This window comes from Apaloderma vittatum, unplaced genomic scaffold (genome assembly GCF_000703405.1).
Source record: "Apaloderma vittatum isolate BGI_N311 unplaced genomic scaffold, ASM70340v1 scaffold3977, whole genome shotgun sequence".
Taxonomy (NCBI): domain Eukaryota; kingdom Metazoa; phylum Chordata; class Aves; order Trogoniformes; family Trogonidae; genus Apaloderma; species Apaloderma vittatum.
In genome coordinates this window covers 17,307-37,472 of record NW_009725577.1, presented here as the reverse complement: position 1 = coordinate 37,472, position 20,166 = coordinate 17,307, and the positions used below count along the sequence as shown (strand labels likewise).

At 39.3% G+C, this 20,166-nt stretch overlaps 1 protein-coding gene across 1 annotated transcript in view; it reads right to left on the bottom strand.

The window, feature by feature from the left end:
* Positions 1-18,483, bottom strand: part of C7 (complement component 7) — a 23,346-nt gene extending 4,863 nt beyond the window's left edge. Inside the window, exons 1-16 of the mRNA XM_009872944.1 lie at positions 18,346-18,483; positions 18,008-18,063; positions 17,159-17,234; positions 16,083-16,224; positions 15,164-15,305; positions 13,741-13,879; positions 12,974-13,108; positions 11,637-11,880; positions 10,870-10,983; positions 10,297-10,463; positions 9,112-9,340; positions 8,366-8,537; positions 7,832-7,919; positions 6,320-6,452; positions 5,115-5,306; positions 2,697-2,793 (exon numbers count right to left, since the gene is read on the bottom strand). Coding sequence (XP_009871246.1) covers positions 2,697-2,793; positions 5,115-5,306; positions 6,320-6,452; positions 7,832-7,919; positions 8,366-8,537; positions 9,112-9,340; positions 10,297-10,463; positions 10,870-10,983; positions 11,637-11,880; positions 12,974-13,108; positions 13,741-13,879; positions 15,164-15,305; positions 16,083-16,224; positions 17,159-17,234; positions 18,008-18,063; positions 18,346-18,351 — 2,132 coding nt within the window. The 5' untranslated portion in view covers positions 18,352-18,483. The remainder of the gene's footprint in view (positions 1-2,696; positions 2,794-5,114; positions 5,307-6,319; positions 6,453-7,831; positions 7,920-8,365; positions 8,538-9,111; positions 9,341-10,296; positions 10,464-10,869; positions 10,984-11,636; positions 11,881-12,973; positions 13,109-13,740; positions 13,880-15,163; positions 15,306-16,082; positions 16,225-17,158; positions 17,235-18,007; positions 18,064-18,345) is intronic.
* Between the last annotated feature and the right edge of the window lie 1,683 nt (positions 18,484-20,166).

Here is a 20,166-nt window from a genome sequence, read left to right as displayed (position 1 = left end):
TGCTGAAGGTTGAACTCAGGGAGTTCATGGTCCCTCGTGCCAATCTCTTGCCACTGTATTATGCCTCAAGCTGTCTTGAGAGTGCTTCACATATTTGTTACGGCTGGGTCCGCTGGGAGAAAGCCATAAGGAAAAGGATGGAGAATCTGTATTCATAAGAGAAATTAATAATTTTTACTCATTGCTAAGAAAGGATATTACAGGGCAGGGAGCATCACAGCAGGGCAGTAAAAAATATCAGAGGCACAGAAGAATCCTTGCATAAAGTGAATGTGAAAAATACACAGGCTTGGGAAAAAACAAGCTTTTACTAAAACACATATTGTAAGAAATGAAATAGCAGATGTAATCAGTAAGTACTTTCTCTCCCTTTTACCTAGAATGAGAGGCAGGCAACTTCTAGTGAAACTAAAATGTGAGAAATTAAGCATGCTGAAAATTATTTTAACTCCTTAAATTGATATCTAAGACCACAAGTTTTAATATACAGGCCAATAACTCTTAGGAGAGACAAATGGTATGGAAATAAGTGTGGTGAAAAGAAGAGGGCAGAGTATATTAAAATTGCCAAATCTTATGTTTCACTTTGGAGATAGTCTTTAGCCACTGGAGGCTGAGATTTCATCAGTATTAACATACTAACTGTGCTCTGACCCCTTCCTTGCACTAGGGTCAATTCAGACGACATCTGGTGTCCATATTGTTAAATTCTCTTTGCCTCAAAATGTTGGGGACTGCATAAGACTGCCTGTTAAGAAAAGTCCCCAAGCCTAGTAACTCCTGTACTGTGCCTGGGAACCATCCGGGAGTCGGTTCTTGCCAAAGCCCTGCCGGAAGCTGCTTTAGTGATTTAGCAGCTCCTATGTCCCAGATCACTCCTTGGCTCTAACTGATGAGGACAGATGTAGCCTAAAGCACCACGTCATGATGGAAAGATTACCCCCTGCCAGCCTGTTCTGGGCTTCTCATGCTGTCCCTGGAAGTCTCAGTTGCTAATATCTTGGAGGCTGAAGGGATGCAGGAGGGGTCTGAAACCACATACCTCTGAACTCCCACATGAATTCTTGTTCCTAGCTCTCTTTCAAGCAGAGGCTGCTGCTGAAAGTCACTGCCACAGTAAAGCAAGCCAAGTTGCTTCTTCTCTCGGAGGAAGGACCAAGATCTCCTTACGTGCCTTACTGCTACAGCCTTAACAGGCTGGCAGATTAGTCTGCTTTGACAGCTGATGATTTATCCTTCTATTATTAGATGTGTTATTTCAAGACAGTGATGGCATCAGGTAACAGAAATTACTGTTATCTATCTTCCTGCCATTTTGAACGTAATTATAAAAAATAGAAACAGTCAAGTAGTAGATTAATCATAACTGAAGCCTGAATGCGTAACTGAATGTAATTAGTTTAAGTTCCAAGGTTATTGCAATTCTGCCCAAGGCCTTCCCTAGCATTGTGAACTCCCCTTGTCTTCTATGTAACTAACCTCAACACAACCACAAATCTGAGGATGGGTTGCTGCCTCGTTTTAACAAGTAGTGAAACAAAAAGTGTATGATGAGGTTATCTAAAATATTTAGGTGTTTAAGAACAGGAACAGAGTCTTAGAAGAGTTGTTACTTACCTCTGCATGCAAGACAATGGCATCAGATCCTAGGGAAGCGTTCGCTGGGTCTACAAAACCGGAAATAAGCTCACCAATTTTAATTCTGAAATGTTCGAAGTGTGCTAATTCTGACTTAGAACCAGAGTCACCATGCAGTGCACCCTTGAACTGTGTAGCTGACGAAAAGTATACTTACTCCACTGAGAAGTTCTGCTTCTTTCAAATAACTTGAGCCGACTTAAAAGTTTCTTCTGCCTACTACAAAAGATAAATTTGGTCTGTTACCCCAGAGTTTCCAAACTGCTTAGCTCCTGCTGGAATAAACCTGGCCAGATTTCATACCCAGAGATTGCACTCACTGTGATGGCTTTATAGGAGACTTCATCCAGTCTATGAAAACCAGCCCAGTCTATGAAAATCAGGTCACTTCTTTGGCACATCTGGCCATTGGTGCCAGGTGGTCTCAAGTGTTTTTTTGTTACTCTTCTGTTTTTGTTCTTTTACCCCCACATTTAGCAAAGAGCTGAGAGAGTTACTAATTTCCTCACATTTCTCCTGCATTGCTTGTTGCAGAATGTAGGCTTAGAGCAAACAGGAAACAATGAGCTCTGGTCTGCAAAGTCAGGCAAGGTGACGTGATTGGTCTGTGCAAACTGCTGTGTAAAACAGAGGTTAGATTATCGTGCCTTTCATAACCCTCCAGTCTCTCAGCAGAGAAAAGAAATCTGCTTTATTTCACTAGCTTACTACTTTGATGGTTTATGTCCCAAGGGCCTCTCTTCTAACTTTTCCTCAATCTTCTAAATCTTAAAAAATATCATTTCATCTTTTTTCATCTATTCCACAAATCATCTGGAGCTGAAATTATCCCTTCACCTTCTTTCATCCAACCAAATTCCATGACTGCTAAAACCCACTGACAGCTCTGACAAGGCAGGTGAGTGATGAACAGGACATTTATTGAGCTGTAAAGCAAACAAAATGCCTCCTTCTCATATGAGTAAAGTTTTCTTGTCTGTCACAGACTGAAGACCTAAGAAATTTAATTGGTCCTGAATAAAGTGAGAAAGTAATTGCTAAATTCCATCTCAACTTACCCACACTCATAGGGCATTTTGCATACACATTGTGACTGGTGCACTTTCTCCCATGGCTGACATTTAGGGTCTGTCACTTCTGTTTTCACACTGGGCACTGAAGTAGAGGAACACAGACAGTGCTATTAAGGGTCAGAAAAACAAGGGCTGTTAAAGGTATGCTCTGAAATTATCCTATCAGTTGAGGTTAAAATGCACTGAATTGTACAACCATGACATAAAGTCACTTCTTGCATGTTCAATAAAAGGATCTACTGCATGTAAGGAATTAACACTATCAAAAAGATACAATACACTTTGCAAAGTTACTGTTCAGTAATTTATCCATGGGTCACGAATCAGATGGAAAGAGACAGGTACTATGTTCAAGCTTAAACATTCATCTCATTTCTGCAGCAGCTGTTTGTTTCTGCTAAATTTAGCAGCATTGAATCATAGCTGGCAACAGCTTTGTCATTAGATTTCAGAGTTACTGGCTTCATTATTTTCACTAGAAAAGACAAGGCTCTGAGGTCCTATGTAGAAATGTGAACTTCAGTATCTTTATACACTGGTGGAAATAAAACTACAAGTTTCATCATTAGACACCTCATTCTGCACTAACTTTAAAAATAAAAACAATTCTTGGGGAATTTTCATGATTGCACATGTACCATTCTTTGAGTGCTGAGTTGTATTCCAAGCTTGACAATTAAACAGACCTTTCCTAAACGTTCCTCTGGAGATTTCTGTATCAAGTAACAGGAAGACTTTCCTAAATTTATGACAAAAGTTCATTCTGACTTGTTTTTTAGATTAGGTATCTGTAATTTCCTACTTTAACACAAAACTTTAAAAACCCCTTGTTGCCTTAAAAAAAAACAAAACAAAACAAAACAAAAATCTCTTATGGATTAAGACTTGCCATGCAAAATAGACAGGCAGAAATTACCAAGTAAGGAAAATAACCAAAAAAGGAGTTGTAGTGTATTGAAATACTGAACAGAGGCATAACCCTGTCTGCCTGCAGAGAGGAAATTTCCACCAAACCCCAAGGCATTGACTCTACCTCCAGGGCTACTGGATGTATAGCTGACTGTTGCTGACTAAATACTCTCTTCCAAAAGTATATGTGTCACTGTGTCTGTGTAGATATATCTTGTTAATTTTTACCATTCTTATCTCATATTCCATGTTTTTTAACTGCTGTTCTAACTGTTATTCTCATCTAATTGTTGTCCCTTTTTTGTTTTTCCATTTTTTTTACTAATGTAATGCTCCCATACAGCCAGGCACACATTGTAAAAATGGAAGCATTTGAATCTGGTTCTAATTATTACTGGAATTTGAATACATGATATAACAAAAAAATGCTGAAAATCAGTCACTACGACTAAACCTAAGGAGTAGTTTGCAACAACACTTCAGCACTCATACTTTGGTATTTCAGCATCCTTGAGCTGTTAATGTACAGCTATGTTATTTCTTCCGAAATCCTTACGCCTCCTGTGCATGTGGATATGACACAGTGGCAGACAACTTACACTGGGAATTTCACAGGATCATTGCCTTTTGAGGTCTAAGGCTGACTGCCATCTGCCTTTTCCCTCGTGTCAGGTAATCTCAGGCAGCAGTTGGCTGATAAGGAGAGGACAGATGTGAAATGTGTCTTCTACAGCAGCAGCTATTGTCTTCAGGAAAGAGTCTCTGCAGGAATATGAGAACATCTGGGACCTCAGTTGAGGATGTGACTGGCCTGAAGCAACAAGCTGCTTGGATTTCTGTATGTCACTGACCAGCATTGTAGGAGTGCGCAAGACAAAATCATATCTGCCTTCCACAGCTGGAAAAGATGATTTACACAGAGCTGCTGTACGCTATAGCCTGTTGTCTTCTCTGCCAGTGCCTGCCACTATCAACCCAGAGCTTAAACAGCTATTACTATGAACCTGAAGCAACATACTCCCCATGCTTTAGCGTCGTGAAGATTTACTCCATATCAGTTTTATGACTGTCAGATGAGCAAAAGGAATCATCCAGCTCTGACCTGCACAGCCATGAGAGGCTGTGGCTCACTAAACAGCTTCCAGATAGAAAGGTCATCCCTCTAGGGTAGCTCACATGGTAATAGTGTTACACAACACTGGTGGAAAGTGAAGCATACTTGGGTGGCAGTGTACATCCCAGACAATCTCTTAAAATACTGATAACAATAGAGGAATGGGAAGCAAAAACCCATAAGGAAACCTCACAAGAAAAGTCTTAAGGCATCTTGTTTGAACAGCTCACAGAAGCCACATGCTCAAATTTTCTTTGCTTCCTGCTGGTGATATAGGTATGGCTTCTCTATCACTATAGCTCTGTTTCTTACCTACATAAACCAGAGTCTGTCCAGGAAAGAAACTTCCGTATTGTGCTTGGAGGACCGCAACAGCTTACCTGATCTCTTGCACTGGATGGTCTTTATGTCAGGAGACCACTTGAGACTGGGCTCGCACAAAATGGAGTGTGCCCCTTCTAAGTGCATGCCGTGTGGACAAGACAGAGTTACTCTCTCACCGATCTCATACACAGGTTTCCATGGCTCTCCTTGCAACCCCCCTTCTAGGACAGGCAGGAGACAAGCAGTTTCTAAGGATTCAAGCATTTGAGACAGACACAGTGAATCAGTGGAACACAGAAAGCAATCACATATTTTATCTTCTCCTAAATTCCTTAACAAATTGAATGGTAAGATAAGCTGTTTTCGCTGTAGAAATATATCAATCACGTTAGCATAGGATATTAACTCATCACACCAGCTAAACATGTGCATATCAAGGACAGAGTGGCACTATCTTCTCTTACTGCCTGCAGGTCCAGCCCTAGTTTGAGAAGGGCTTCTCTGTTCCTAGTACCCATGCTTCTGTTCATGGTTCATGCTAGCAAGTAACATCCTAGTACTGAGAGGTCACACATGCAGGATCCTGGCAAACCATGTACTGATACACAAAGAGATGGCATTTAAAGAGCATGGACTAGCATTTGTGGTCAGTCAGTCCTGGCTGGAAAGAGAAAAGGATAGTGTTGAACTACAGGCCTGAAAAATCTCAAGTCTATATGATCACACTCAAAGTTGATTCACAAATAAAATATGCACAGCAAAAAAGAAACGCTAATGGTTACTGACCAGGTTAGAGGAAAAGAGTGAAGTGGGGAGATCATCCAAGATGTAAAGTGATCCTTGGAGCCGTGTTCTTATGACAAGGCAGTTATTTGAGAAATTTGTGGTTGCTCAGTGCTGCCCATTGAACTTTTTCCTCAGCTGGCTTTAGATAGAGACTCATTCCCATGGGTTTTGAGTATAGCCACAGGAATGAATTAAGAAACAAAGTTTGTTTCCACAAGAAGTAATTACTGGACTGGAATTTAGTGTCCCTCACTTGCAGCCTTTCTTAAGATCAGACTTTATGGGCATGTTTCTATCTCAGTATTACAATATCTGAACTCAAAACAAAAGTAAATTTAGACCTGATTATGTCTGGGACTGGGAAATGCAGGTGCGCATTTCTCCCCTATTGTTGTTGGAAAGCAGATGTTCAGAGATGTTTCACTGAAATTCAGGAGTGGGGTTGTATTTCAAAACAAAAATCAGCCAGACATACCCTGGCAATATCTGTCTCCAACTTGCCACTGTAGATTACTGCCACACTTAGCAACAGGATCACCAACAAGAGAATATCCATGTCTGCAAGCATAAACAATGCTTTTCCCAGCAGGGTATGAGTTCTCAGCATTCTGAAAGATAAAGGAGTGAAATTTTGTATATACAATTTAAGAACCACACAGCAGTGCTGAACTCCCTTTGATTCTGGGATGCAGTAGCTGAGGACAGTGAGAAGGAACACTTCCATACTACAATGCACTGGTGAGATCGTCTGGAACACTGGGGTCAATTTTGGCTATCAGTAGTCAGTAACTATGATCAAAATGGAGACAATGCTGAAAAAAAGCTGGCAGAATCAGAGTATTTGGATTATCTTAACTTAGCAAAGATAGGGTTAGAGTTGAAAGTACTGTGTGACAGAAAGTACCGTCTGGCAGTGATGGAACTGTGCTCTCTTGCCAGTGTATAAACTGACTAAAAATATGTCTGTTACCAAGCATTAAAGGAAGAACCAAAGCTCTTGAACAGCCTTCTGGGGGGATCAGTGGAGATCAGTGGAGTACATGGCTTTGCTACCTCTTAGGACGGCACGTTATCAGCTTGCCAAAGCTTAATATGATGTAGAGACTCAGGACCTGGACTTAAAGACACAGATCTTTTCTCATTTTATTTCTCACCCTCTCCTAAGGAGAAACCTTATGAAATATTGATACTGCTCCACAAGTTGCAAGAGTTTACCTTTAGTTTGTGAACCAAATGTATCAATACAGGAGACAGGTATTTACTACCGCCCTCAAAAAAATCACTGGCAAAAGATGGAGCACAAAATTCTGGATCTTGTCTCAGACTGCAGTTGTGCAGAGGTAATTTATGGATTTTGAACAAATCCTTTTATCTATTTATTGAGCAAAAAGAGTACAGACAGCCTCATAACATGGAGAAGGCATAACCAGTTCCTCCAAAGGCAGAATTTAGTCTCCCTTGTTAAAGAGGCCCAAGTTACAGTCAGCCAAATATCTTGCCAGATCATAGTTTCACAAGTGAACAAAAAAATGCAATGGTGAGCTATAGGGTATAAAGTAAAGGTTCCTAAAACCTCTTAGCAATTTTGCTATGGGCATGCTTGATGACCTTGGACGCTTTACTTTCTGTGCTGATTTTACTTTAGTTCCTTGTGCTTTAATATGTAATTCATGTTGCTCAGAGAATTTTTAATATGCATATAGGGTAAAGGACAGGCAGATTACTTTTCTCCATAGATGCCATGGTCCAGAAAAGAAAAGATTCTGTTCTATTATCAGAGTGGGACTTTTTTGTTTTTCTTTTATTTTTAGTAAGAATTTTTGCATAAGGTCATGTAAACTTTTAGAGAGGAATGCTGAGAGAGCTGCTACAGAGTAGCTCTGATACTAAGCTTACCAAAATAAATACAAATTTGCAAGTTAATACCTGTAATAGAGACACTGCAGGTAGAGGTAGGACACATTATAGAGTAATAGAAGTAACTTACTTGAACAAATCCATTTTCCAGGAAAGGAGGAGGTGAACAAAATTCTGTAGGGGATGTGGATAAATCAAAACAGTGTGGTTCAATCAAGCTATGAAGCAAGCAAAGGTACAATTTAGTTTGCGTTTAGCCTCCTCCCTTCCTTTCAAAATTCTACCCTTCACAGTGCAGCTCATTTTCAATACTTTCATGCGTTCCATTTACAGAACCACAGAATTTCCTAGATTGGAAAAGACCTTTAAGATCATCAGGTCCAACCATTAAGCTAACACTGACCTCAACAAAATCATATCTTAGATCAGGTACTGCCAGCTATGTGAGTGTGTGCTACATAGAATGGTGGTCAGGTTTATTGGCTTTTGTCCCATTTTTTACTCTTATCTTGTACCAGACTCACAGCTTCTGAACTCCATCTTGTTTCAACTTAAATATGAAAGCTCAATAAGTGATTTTCTCCCTGAATTCAATAGCTTATACATCTTTTGGCAGCAAATTTTTAAATCTGTAGTCTTGCTCCAAGTGTTTTTTTCTGCTTACCGTAGATGCTGCAGCTCTTCATCTTCGCATGGTCTGCTTTCCTGCTGCTCTCCTATGCAGGCCTTCCCACCACCCTGTGGGGAGGGGTTGTTGCAGGTTCGACTCCTTGATTTCCTTCCTCCTGAACAAGGACTCCAGGAAGACCAGCAGTTCCAGTGTCCATCGACAACACCTATGCAACATTTGGGAATGTTTCACATTAGATCACTCTGTAGGTGGTTTAAAGGCACAGGTTGTTCAAAGCTAGTGATAATCCAAACTATACCCTTACAGAGAATTCCAGATTGCAATGATCTAATCTTTCACCTTTCCCAAAATTATCTTTTAGGTAAGTATAATTCAACAGAGTCTATACGTTATCAGAGTCTGAGAGAACATAAAAATAGCTGTCAGCTACAACTAATTACAAAATCAAAAATAAAAAAATTTGGACGTTACTGACAGTAATTAATTTAGTATATACACTTATTTATAAAAGGTTACATTTTGAGCGGTTAATATTGTCCACTGCATTTAACAATAATAATAAAAGCAGTTCTTTGTTAAGTACTGTTTGGACATGTTGAGCAGACTCAGGCTTGGCAAGTAGGGTCGCCCCACGCTATATGCCTGCAGCTATATTTGACCCCAGCAGCCACTGCACATTAGCCGTTCACTCAGGTTGTGCAGTGGGACAAACAGACTCTGGAAGCAGGAGAGCACACTTTTACCACTTCTAAACTCTCACAAGTTTAATGAGTGCTGACCTGGCTGATCTTGCACGAGAGTTCCCAGTTCACAAGCTGCTCCAAAGGTGTAAGGCTTGCAATAACACACACACTGAGTTCCTTCCATGGCCACCTCACCACCGTTCTGGCAAGGCTGACATTTGCAGGGATCATTTTCAGCCATATATTCTTCAATGGCTTGCTTCAGGTAATGCTTTTTGACTGAGGAGCAGGGCACTTCTTTTACCAGCTCATATAATGGTGTTAGCTATACACAGTAGAAAACTATTTATATTAAATAGTTATAACTGGGATATAAGAGTTTAAAAGCACACTTGCCATGATACAAAATAATTTGTGATGTATGCTTCTGCACACAGGAGTTGACAGATATTCTAACTTGCTAGCTAAAATCTTATTTTAGTGTTTAATATTAGCCTATTTCTGAAAAGTCAGCTCAGCTTAAGAGCATCCCTTAAAGCTAGTGGTAGATTAGTCATATTTAAACATATTTAACCTATGAGATTACAGGTGAGATAAAAGCATAACACAGACCATCTATGTACAGTAACACAGCTATTCCCAGCCTAAAAAACTAGATATATAAACAACCCATTATTAGAATTTCATTGAACAGTGATCAAAGGCAACAATAAGCAAAAACATTTTGCATTTCTATTCCCTACTTTATGCTATTCTGTGCTTTTATATTTAACTGCAAACTTCCTGAAAGAAATCTTCTGGGCTTATACCATTCTTCAATATGTGAAAAGTCAGACAAGATAGAAGTGAATATGGCCATGCCTGACTCTAAAGCATTTGGCTTCCAGAATCTCCAGTTACACTAAACTGCTGGAGGCAGAGAGAAGGAGCCGTGATAAAAGGGATATACTGAAGTTGGAAGCCACAAGGACCTGCCAATATGCATTTCAGGAAAAGGACTATCTCAAATCTGGGTTTCCTCCAATGCTAGAGTGACTCTCGATTCTTAAGCAGAGCTCCACTAAAGTCACCAAAGGCATCAAAGATTGTAGCTATTGACCTGCCAAAGTACTTAGATTTGTGATTCAGCTGATTATGTTAGCTTTGCAGCATTTTTCCCCTGTGAACTTTTTGTTTTTGTAAAGTGATCTGGAGACTACTGCCTGATTAATCACCAGCTATAGCTTAATCACCTTGAGGTGATCCCATCTGTTAATCTCTGCTTCAGGATAATTGCCTTACCTTTTGTTTAATTACTCTGGGATAGTCTGTCACAGATCTGGCCCAAAAGGAGTATCTCTGACTGTTCCCAGAAGGATTATTCAGCTCTAGGTAACTGAGGCCAGCAACAGCACCTGGGCTTCCTCCTTGTATGTAGGGGTCTCCTTTAATCTTATTACCACTGCTTCCTGTAGATTCAGGATGAGAAATACAGAAAATAACAGCATTGCTATATTTAAAAATGGAAATAGAATATATGCAGAAACTATGCTAGCAAGTAATGAAAGAACTCATTAGTGCAGATCAACCACCTGTGTCTGGATCAATAATAATCACTGATAATATACAAGAAGTATCTGTTTTTGCAGGTGTCTTCGCAGCCCTGACTTGAGGGTCTCCAGAAAAATACTAGTTATTGGGAAAGCATCAAGAATGATTAAGGACTGTTGGAGAGCCTTTTAAACCAGACACTTGGTGCCTGGGTTCATTGTGTTAAGATAGAGTTCAACAAAGCTATCAATAACAACTCATCATTTTGACAGCTATTTAGGAGGAGATGACAAGTGGACACATGACAACTCTACAAACATTTACCTGAAGAAGTCTGTAGTAATTCATCCAGTTTGGAGCACTTTACTTTCCTCTTTTTCACAATGAATGCATTCCAGCCTGATGTGGTGCACTGGTACATGTCTGTGATGGTCATACCTGCAGGTAATGCATCTGTTAACAATTTCTGTACACAGGAACTGTGTTGGATTCATTTCCGAGTTTCCCATTGACTTGAAATGTCATGAAGTATTATGCCTAAATTAGAAGGCAACTAACTAGCATATGCCGTGAGAAGATTCACACATTGTCAAACTATGGATGGAGGCTGAGAGATGGGAGGTGTATCTGGAAAAAGTTTGGTTTTTTCATCTCTTTTCTCAGTAGTCCCTAATTCTACAGCACTTCTCCATAGTGAGTACAATTATACATGTCACTCTAGTATTTGCTCTGTTTGCAACTTATTCTGCTTTACACAGTTTTATCCAACCTTCATCTCTAAGTAACTTTCAAGCTTTAACATTATTTGAGATTCAGATTGGCACTAGAATTCAAGTTTAGCCTCATGAGGTCCTGAACCAACTATCAAGTCTTTGCTATCCAGAGGTCTGCAGGTCACAGATGCAGATCTAGAACTAAATGCTGTGGTTTGAGCACTTTTCCTAATCTTCTTTCTTTTGCCCATGCGGAGAATATGGTGACTAGCAGAAATCTCTTACTTGATTTTGGACATTAGCTGTGAGAATACGCCAACAAATTTTTATTTTTATTTATTTACTTTGTTTCTGGTAAAAAATACTCTAGTACTCTACCTTCTGCTTTCATTTTGTCAGTATCCATATAAAAAATAAGTTTGTAATGTCCTCCGAGAGATCCAGAGTGTAAGAAATGAGTCCCAAAATGTTCAATAAGTCTTCGGTAGATGTTATACTCGTAGAAGACTGGAAGGTTGGCCAGTTCCTTCCAGAATGGCTCCGCAAGAGTGAGAAAATCTGGGCGGTTGTTAATGAACTGAGCAACTTCCACACTGTTCTCAACAACCATCAGCTGCTTACTCTGGGGAAGGAAAAGGTGTCAACCAACAGCTTTACAGAGCAGTTAGATATGTTTAAGCAACTTGGTGAATACAAAAAAATACCCTAAAGTTAGGAAACATCTTTTGGATTTTTATTTGTAATTGCTGCAACGCATTTTTTTTAACTCCCGTGTACCTGAAAGCTAGCATAAAGACAAGAAAGAAAGGAAAATGTCACTTTTCAAAACTAATGGTAGTTTCCAGCACCAGACGCCTGGCAGTAGCAAGTCAATAAGCCTTGTTTGAAAGAAGATCAGAGGCACTAGAGAGGTCTCCTTTGCACCTTGCTCTTTCCTTGTAAGGGGCTCTACCCTTTTTGAGGATGATGCTGAATTGTTAAATCCTATATGCTACACAGTATTGTTCACCTCAGCCTCTCAGAGTTGCTTTTCAACTTTGTTATGCTAAGTGTCAAAAGATGTCCTTGCTATTGTGGTAAAATGCGCTTGCTCTCCATCAGCTTGGGGGCCATAAAATGTACAAATTTGTTACTTGATTTTATTTGCTGTGACAGAGTTTATACTTCATAATTGAGTTACCCTCAAATTATTTGTCTAATGCTCCTTTTTAAATTACTCAAAGGCATAAGAACTCTCACCTCTTGGCAGTTTAAGACACAAGATCTCTCTCTTAATGGACTTCTACTAGTGGAAAATGTATTATAAAATAAATTAATTTTAATCATGGAATTATTTACTATTTTTTCTCCAAAGTACTGATAGAGAAAATAGGAGAAAAAAAGGACAGTAAATGATTAGAAGAAAATGGAAAATATTAGTTAATTATGAGAAGAAACTAGTGCTTTTCTTCCTCAAAAACAGAGGAAAACAGCTAGTAAATAAATAAATTACTAATAAGAGGCAAAATAGAGAAAACAAAAACAACAGTCAGCTCTTTTTAATTGATAACCAAACCAATGATCTCTTTATACAGGTTTTATGGGATTTTTTCTGCCATACACTTTGTGCCAAAAATACTTGGATAAAATAAATATTTTCATCTCACTATAAAAGCACACAAAAAAATAAAATATTTATGCAAAATAGTAAGCCACAGTGAACAACTTATACTTACCTTTTGATTGTGTTGCACAATTTTATTCTGTGAATAGCTGTGTCCGCTGTTTGATTTTTCATACTTCTCTGTGTGTTTCATGTAAGACCAACTGCTGTTGAAAAACTCATAACTGAAATCATTCTGAATTTTAACCTAGAAGATAAAACACAGAATTCTGTATAAAGAGCTATGTGAAGGGTGTTGAAAATGATGACTTATAGAGTAGAGTAATCCCTTCCTGATGAAAATAAAACAACATGTTTTTCAGGCTGAATCCATTTTAGATTTCCTTAAAAGTACTGATCACTATCGGAAAAGTATTACATACACTTTTTAAAATATATTTGTATATTAAGTATTTGTGTTTTGAAGTAAAGTACATTAAGCATTGTTTGGCAAACTTTTGATAAATGTGAGACAAAGCAAATCCCTGAGACAGTGACTGCAGACAGAACGTATCTCTGGAAGATCTCCACAAAGCACCACAAAACCTTGTGCACAATATATTTCTTCAGGTAATTCAGGCCCCTACTTATGCTAAGGAGATGGCTTTACATTCAATCTAACTGGGAGAGAATTAGAAATTACATCAAAGGAATTACTTAACTCCTTCCTTTCATTTTAGCAAGATAGCTGCCAGTTTGTATTTTGAAATAAGAAGTCACTGCAGAGTCATTTCAGCTGTGTTTAGGGAACCTACCTGCCAGAGACCCTAGAAGCTTTGCATCATTCTCCCAGTTTTAATCATAACTCTAAATATAAAATTGTGCTTAATGGAAACATACCTGGAAAGTATAAGCAAGAATGCTTTCACTCAACCTGTAGTATTCCCTCCCATCACCGCTAAAAACCTTTCTGCATTCTCCTCCAAAGCTTTTAGTATGAATGACTCTTCCCCTAGTCTCACCAGTAATGGCATCAAAGCTACAAAAAGAAAAACATGAAAGATCATTAAGACAAGGAGGTAGCATATTATTTTACAGGAGGCAAAAATTACAGAGCCATTATAACTGAATGCTATATCTGCAGATTAAGATCATAAACTGGTTTACCCAAGAAAAGGGTATAGACTTTCATACTTGCAGAACTGCAGCGTGCATAGCATGTTACAACATGGAAGGCAAAAGGTTGTTCTTGATTTGTCAACAAAAATGAACACATATCAATGTATCTTAACATTAAGTTACTCATATCTATCACAACTGATTTTACTAAGTGTTGTAATTCCAGCAATTAACCTAAAATAATGCAGAAACAACAAGGCATCCATTCCAAAATGAGCTTTGTATTATAGACCATAGCATCATAGAACAGTTTCAGTTGGAAGACACCTTCAAGATCATTGAGTCCGACCTTTGTCCTAGCCGTAGCAACACCACTAAACTGTGTCCCTCAGCACAACTTGTACCCGTCTCTCAAACACCTCCAGGGATGGTTACTCAACCACCTCCCTGGGCAGCCTCTTCCAATGGCTGACAACCCTCTCAGTAAATAAATTCTTCCCGATATCTAACCTGAACCTCCTCTGAGGCAACTTAAGGCCATTTCCCCTCATTCTGTCACTCGCCACTAGGGAGAACAGACCAACCCCCACCTCTCTACAACCTCCTTCAGGTAGTTGTAGAGAGCAATGAGGTCTCCCCTCCATCTCCTCCTCTCCAGGCTGAACAGCCCCAGATGCCTCAGCCGTTCCCCATACGACACGTGCTCCAATTCCTTTACCAGCTTGGGGGCCCGCCTCTGTACCCTCTCCAGCACCTCATAGTCCCTCTTGTAGTGAGGGGTCCAAAACTGGACACGTACTAGAGGTGAGGCGTCAACAAAGCCGAGTGCAGGGGCATGATCACCTCCTTGCTCCTGCTGACAGCACCATTCCTGACACATGCCAGGATGCCATTGGCCAGCATTGCTGGCTCATTTTTTCCATGCTGATGATCATGTGGTTGACATTTCATATCATAAAGTATGTTTTTCAAGAGTAAGTATTAAATAAAAAATCCTGTATTCTGTGCTTCAAATCAAAGAGCCTGCACAACCTGGCTACACGCAGCCACTGGCATGCTGGTAGCTGTTTTACTGAATACTTTTGCATACATGACCTTTTACCATAGGTTCAGGAAGCATAACTGAACAGCCAGAGCTTGTAAATACAACAAAACTGTAAATGTATTTGGCACCAGCACTACTGAGCCCAACATAGAACATTACCCTGTTCCTGTAAGTTCTGAATTCGGAGGTGTTTTATCAATATCACATACAGTTGTCTTTTCTTCACATTGATCTTCATCTGCACCATCTTCCTCACAATCCTGATCTCCATTACACACAAGAGATTTGCTAATACACTGACCTAAATCAGAACAAAAATGCTTCAGGCGAAGTATTTGTTTAAAAATAAATGACCTAAAATGAAAGGAAAAGTCCCACCTATCCACTACATTAATTAGCTTGTTCACTTCCACAGTGAACAGTCTGTGCCCAGGAGAGCTTGTGAAACAACAGTAAATGCAGACATAAAGAAACAGTGTATAGTACACTTGAGGGAACCACAGTCATTCAAGGCTTATGATAAATTAATGAAAAAATTGACTTCCAGATTTATTTCCTGAGCTTTCATCTTTTGACCCTATCACTTGTGATTAACTGTGATCATCTCTCTGGTAGCACCAAAACATGTTTATCATGTTCCTCTACAATGAACGTCTGCCTACTGAGATAATGCACATTTTCATAAAGATAATGGAAGCTGCTTGGATATGAGGACTGTTTTAGGGAGCATTAGTTTCCATGACCAATGTGATGTTCAAAATGTTTGAATACAGCTCAGAAAGGACACCTAATTTTGCATTCTTTAATTATCTTCATCCAATGAAAAAAACCCCAAAATTTGTGGAGCAAATCAGTAAGGTAGAATGACACAGAGAGGCCATCAGGGCTACAGCATAATATCTGCAAAGCTCTGCAATACTCCAGATGAAAAACATGCATAGTCAAGGCTGGAAAAAAGGAAACAAATCACATTCATCTGTAGGTCAATGGCTCTGCAAAGCCATTGCTCATTTATTAAAGTTCAAAGATAACACAGTTATCTTCTGGACTTTATGGTGAAAAACATCTTGGATGATACCTGAGAAACACCTGAACCGATCACTGCAGCCATCCTCTGTTGGGCATCCCCTTGTAGGGGTGCATGGTCTTGTTTCAAAGGCATCCCCAAGGCAGGGGTTTCCCCCATATTGGCCATAAACCGCTACCATCCGTCTCCGAATCTGAATGCAAATCAAAGGAGATTAGGAAAATCCAAATGCAAAGCAGGAATAGTTTACTAATGTTGAGACAATGCTATCGCTCTACTGCTGTAAGGAAATGAGACATTCACTACTTTTTCTGAAAACAGCCACATTTGGTACTACCACAGTATGGTAATGAATTCCCAAGTTAATGTAAATACAACTATTTCATCCGTAAGGTCTTTAGACTAACGCATAAGATTGGCTGGTTTGTTCAAAAATTTAACATGTAACTGAAACCAAGAAAAAGCTGCTGACAAATTTCAGTTTTGTTTTACATTTTTAATAGGATCAATCATGGCTGATATGAATTTACTGAAGTTCTTCAAAGTAAACAATGTCATTAAAGAAGATGATAAAATCTAACATCAAGTGGGCTACTTTATGCTTCTAAAAAGAATAAGTACTCTCTCATGGTGCATCTTTAATTTTGACTAATATCTCTCTCTAATTGATGCAATATCCAGGTAAATGAGAAGCAGAATCAAAAGTGTCTTGAATATCAATAGAGTTGTACTGTAAATATCATGAGCTTGTTTTCACTGAGGATAACACAAATTTTCTTTCCTTGAGACATGACTCTACTAATGAAAAATTAGTAGAATTGGTACAAACCTGCATCAGCGGAGGAGTATCTCAGTTTACCAAACTGTTCAGTTGAGCTTTTTGGAGTTATCACCAAAATAAAAAGTGCACAAGCTATCTTACAACATGAATAACAAAGCTCTGAAAGGGAACATATTTGGGATAGACTGGAGGATTTCCCTTTTGAGATCTTTGTTCTTCAACCTTTTCATTCTGCTGGGGCTTTTGTCTGACACCTGGGGTTTTAAAGATACAGCAACTCCTTAATTACTGGGGAAAAAGCATATGCTTATGAAGTCATGAGTACATAAAAAGTATGTCTGTCTACCTGTTTTTGCGTACAGCCATCACACTCAGACCAAGGGCCAAAAGAATTCCAGCAGCAATGGACTGGAGGGGAAGGGCTGCTCAAGTAGTATTTTTTGCAATTAAAAAAAAAAAAAGAAAAAAAAAAAAGAGAGAAAGAACAAAATCAGTAGGGATTTCCATCTATAAGCATTAGTGAAAAACTTTCCTAAACAGCAAAGCAGGCCCTAAGCACGAACTGGAGGTATGACCAGTCTCCCTCTAAAATCACTTGGATTTGCTTTTCACGTGTAGGAATGAAATCAGTCCAAGCTTGAGCTCTCTGGTCGCTGACAAGAGGAAACTGGATAAATTCAGCTAGCCTGAAAATCAGAAAGAACGTTGTGCAACCACAATACAAGCTTCAAAGACTAGCTTCACATTGCAAAGCAAGGAGAGGCCAGACCACATCTGGAGATGGGCAGGGAGCTGCCTGGCATTGTGTGTGCCACAGTGGCATCAGACTTTCCTGTGGCAGCTCTCAAGCAGCTGGTTCACCAATGGAAGCATTGAGGGTGCTATCTGTCCCCAAGATTGGTGCTGGCTTGGGGTGAGCTGCTCTATGTTTTGCAGATGTGCATTGTTGTGGCTTACACCACAGCTGTGTGTTCTTCTCCCAAAGGGCGGCTGACTCCTCTGGACAGAGATAAGCGACACTGTAATGATTGTCGTCACCGCTGACAGCAGTTGCAGAGCTGGCACCAGTCTCTCCTCTCCCAGGAAAGATATCTGAAAACCCTTGTAAGCCCTGCCCCATGTCACACACCAGAAGATGTCTATTAAATTATACGTGCTTAGTCTTCAACATGTAATTTATCAAAGAAATATTCACCTGGAAAAAATGGAAAAGAAGCCTGAAACTTCCAGCAAAAGAAAAATCCCCAGCACCTGAAAAGAGAGAAGCAGAAGCAAACTTACTTTGCTTTTGTGCTTTTTCCATTAGCTCATGAAGATGTTCTAACTTTCTGCAATCTTTACATTAGTTCACTTAAGAAATAGTGTCACACTGATTTTCCTCAACTTTGTTATGCAAGTTGTTGTTTTTCAGTTTTCTTATTTCTTGCAATACTGCCCAATTGCATTTTCAGCTAAGTATTTCTCCCTATAAGTTAATATTTCATTGCACTTGCCACATTCACTTCATCAGTACAAATTAAGCAATAGTCTTACCTTCATGTTAGATGAAATATTCAGATATTCAGCAATTACCAGGGAAAATGCATTTCCACTCAATTCATCAGCCAAAGGAGTCAGTCAGTCTGTCTGCTACTGCACATCTCTTCTAACTGTGCCTTGCTATTCTGCTTTTCTTTCACTGAAAAGGCTGAATATTGCTGAGGAATTTTAATCTTAACCCATCTACTTCTCTCCAGGGACACAGCTTGCTTTGGGAGCTGCTCAGTGTTTTTCAGACATATAAATCAAGGCTTGGATGTACTGACATGCTGGCACAAAGTTGTGAAGAGTGCTTACTGGAAGAACACTTGTCTTTTCCTTATCTTGTCTCTTACTCTTTCTTTCCTCTGATCACGACTTTTCAGAGATCCCAGTCCCTGCCCTGCATACACCAGAGCGAAGCCTCCAGCTTCAGAAGGAGGAGCTGCACTAGAATTAGGCTGATGTTGCTAAGCTTTAATATTGATCACAGATCTTCAGTCGCCACTTCTGGAGTCATGCTGATTTTTGTGTATCAGTTCTCACAATGAAAATCAGTTTATGGATCTGAATGCAAATTTTGGCCAATTCTGGAATGGTCCTGCCTGTGAAAGAATTTCTGAGATTATACACATCCCCTAGTTTCAATGACAAATCAACAGCTGGCTTTTTGTGGGAATATTTTGTCTTCTGTATCAGCATTTCACTCTCCTCACCCTACACGCCCTCTTATTTTCTCTTTTGAATTTTTTTTCACTTTCTATAGCTGACCCATTCCAGTAATAGCAAGAAAAGCCCATTACTGGGGAAACTTACATGAATTTTTCCTAGTGCAGCCTGGATGAAACCCTGATGGCAAAGCAGTGCCCCTTTCTGAAAACTCTATAGTGCAGATACTACATCTATTTTGAATAGTTTAATAACGTCCTGAGAAAACTAAACACCTCATGGCACACCACCACTACATTGTGACTTGAACCCTGCACTCCGTTGGCATGGTCTGCTTTCTCACCTGCATCTTGGCTCACATTACTCCATCTGAGTGAGGGATGCCTATCCTACCCTTAGAAGTTAGCAACCCCAGAGCCATTTTAGTTAAGTCTAAGCCTTTTCAGGTTTAGTAATTATTAATCTCTTTATAACATAATTCATACACTTTCATCACTTCTGTAGATGTTTTACTGCTTTTGATAAAAATTCTTATGCTCCTGTTCAGTTTTATGACTGATTTGTGCAACATTTTCAGTGGTCATTTGCCTATGAAGGAAATGATTAAAAGCGAGTTAAGCCCTTTACCAGCTAGCCCAGAATATGGGAATTCCAAAGAACATTTTGCCTCTCCAGACGCGTCTTGGTCTTGCAGTTAGCTGTTTTAATGGCTTAGAAAGCGATTTCATTTTCTGTAAGCATATCATTAGCTGTAACTGTCAAGATATACTGTAATTTGCTCACAAACAAACCATGAAAATAAACATAAAAGAGGACAAATACAGACAGCAAAGAAACTACGTGTGGTAGCTGGGGTCTGCTCTTCATTAATGGGTAGTAAATAATTGATAATAATGGGTATCATATTCAAATGAGTTTACATTGACGGAATGTCTTCTTGCAAGAAACATTTAAGCAAGACAAAAATGTTCATTTGGCAAATGCTGTATAATAGTTCTTACAACACACATTTTCAGGTACCTCAGCCTAAAGATTATCTTATCTCATTTGTGTCAAGGATCAGGGCTAGGCTAGACACTAGGTGAACGACAGATGCTCTCTATTAACCTATCTCTCTCCTCAAAGGCAAATAGAAAAGGCAATAAGGGAGAGAGACTTATGTCTTGG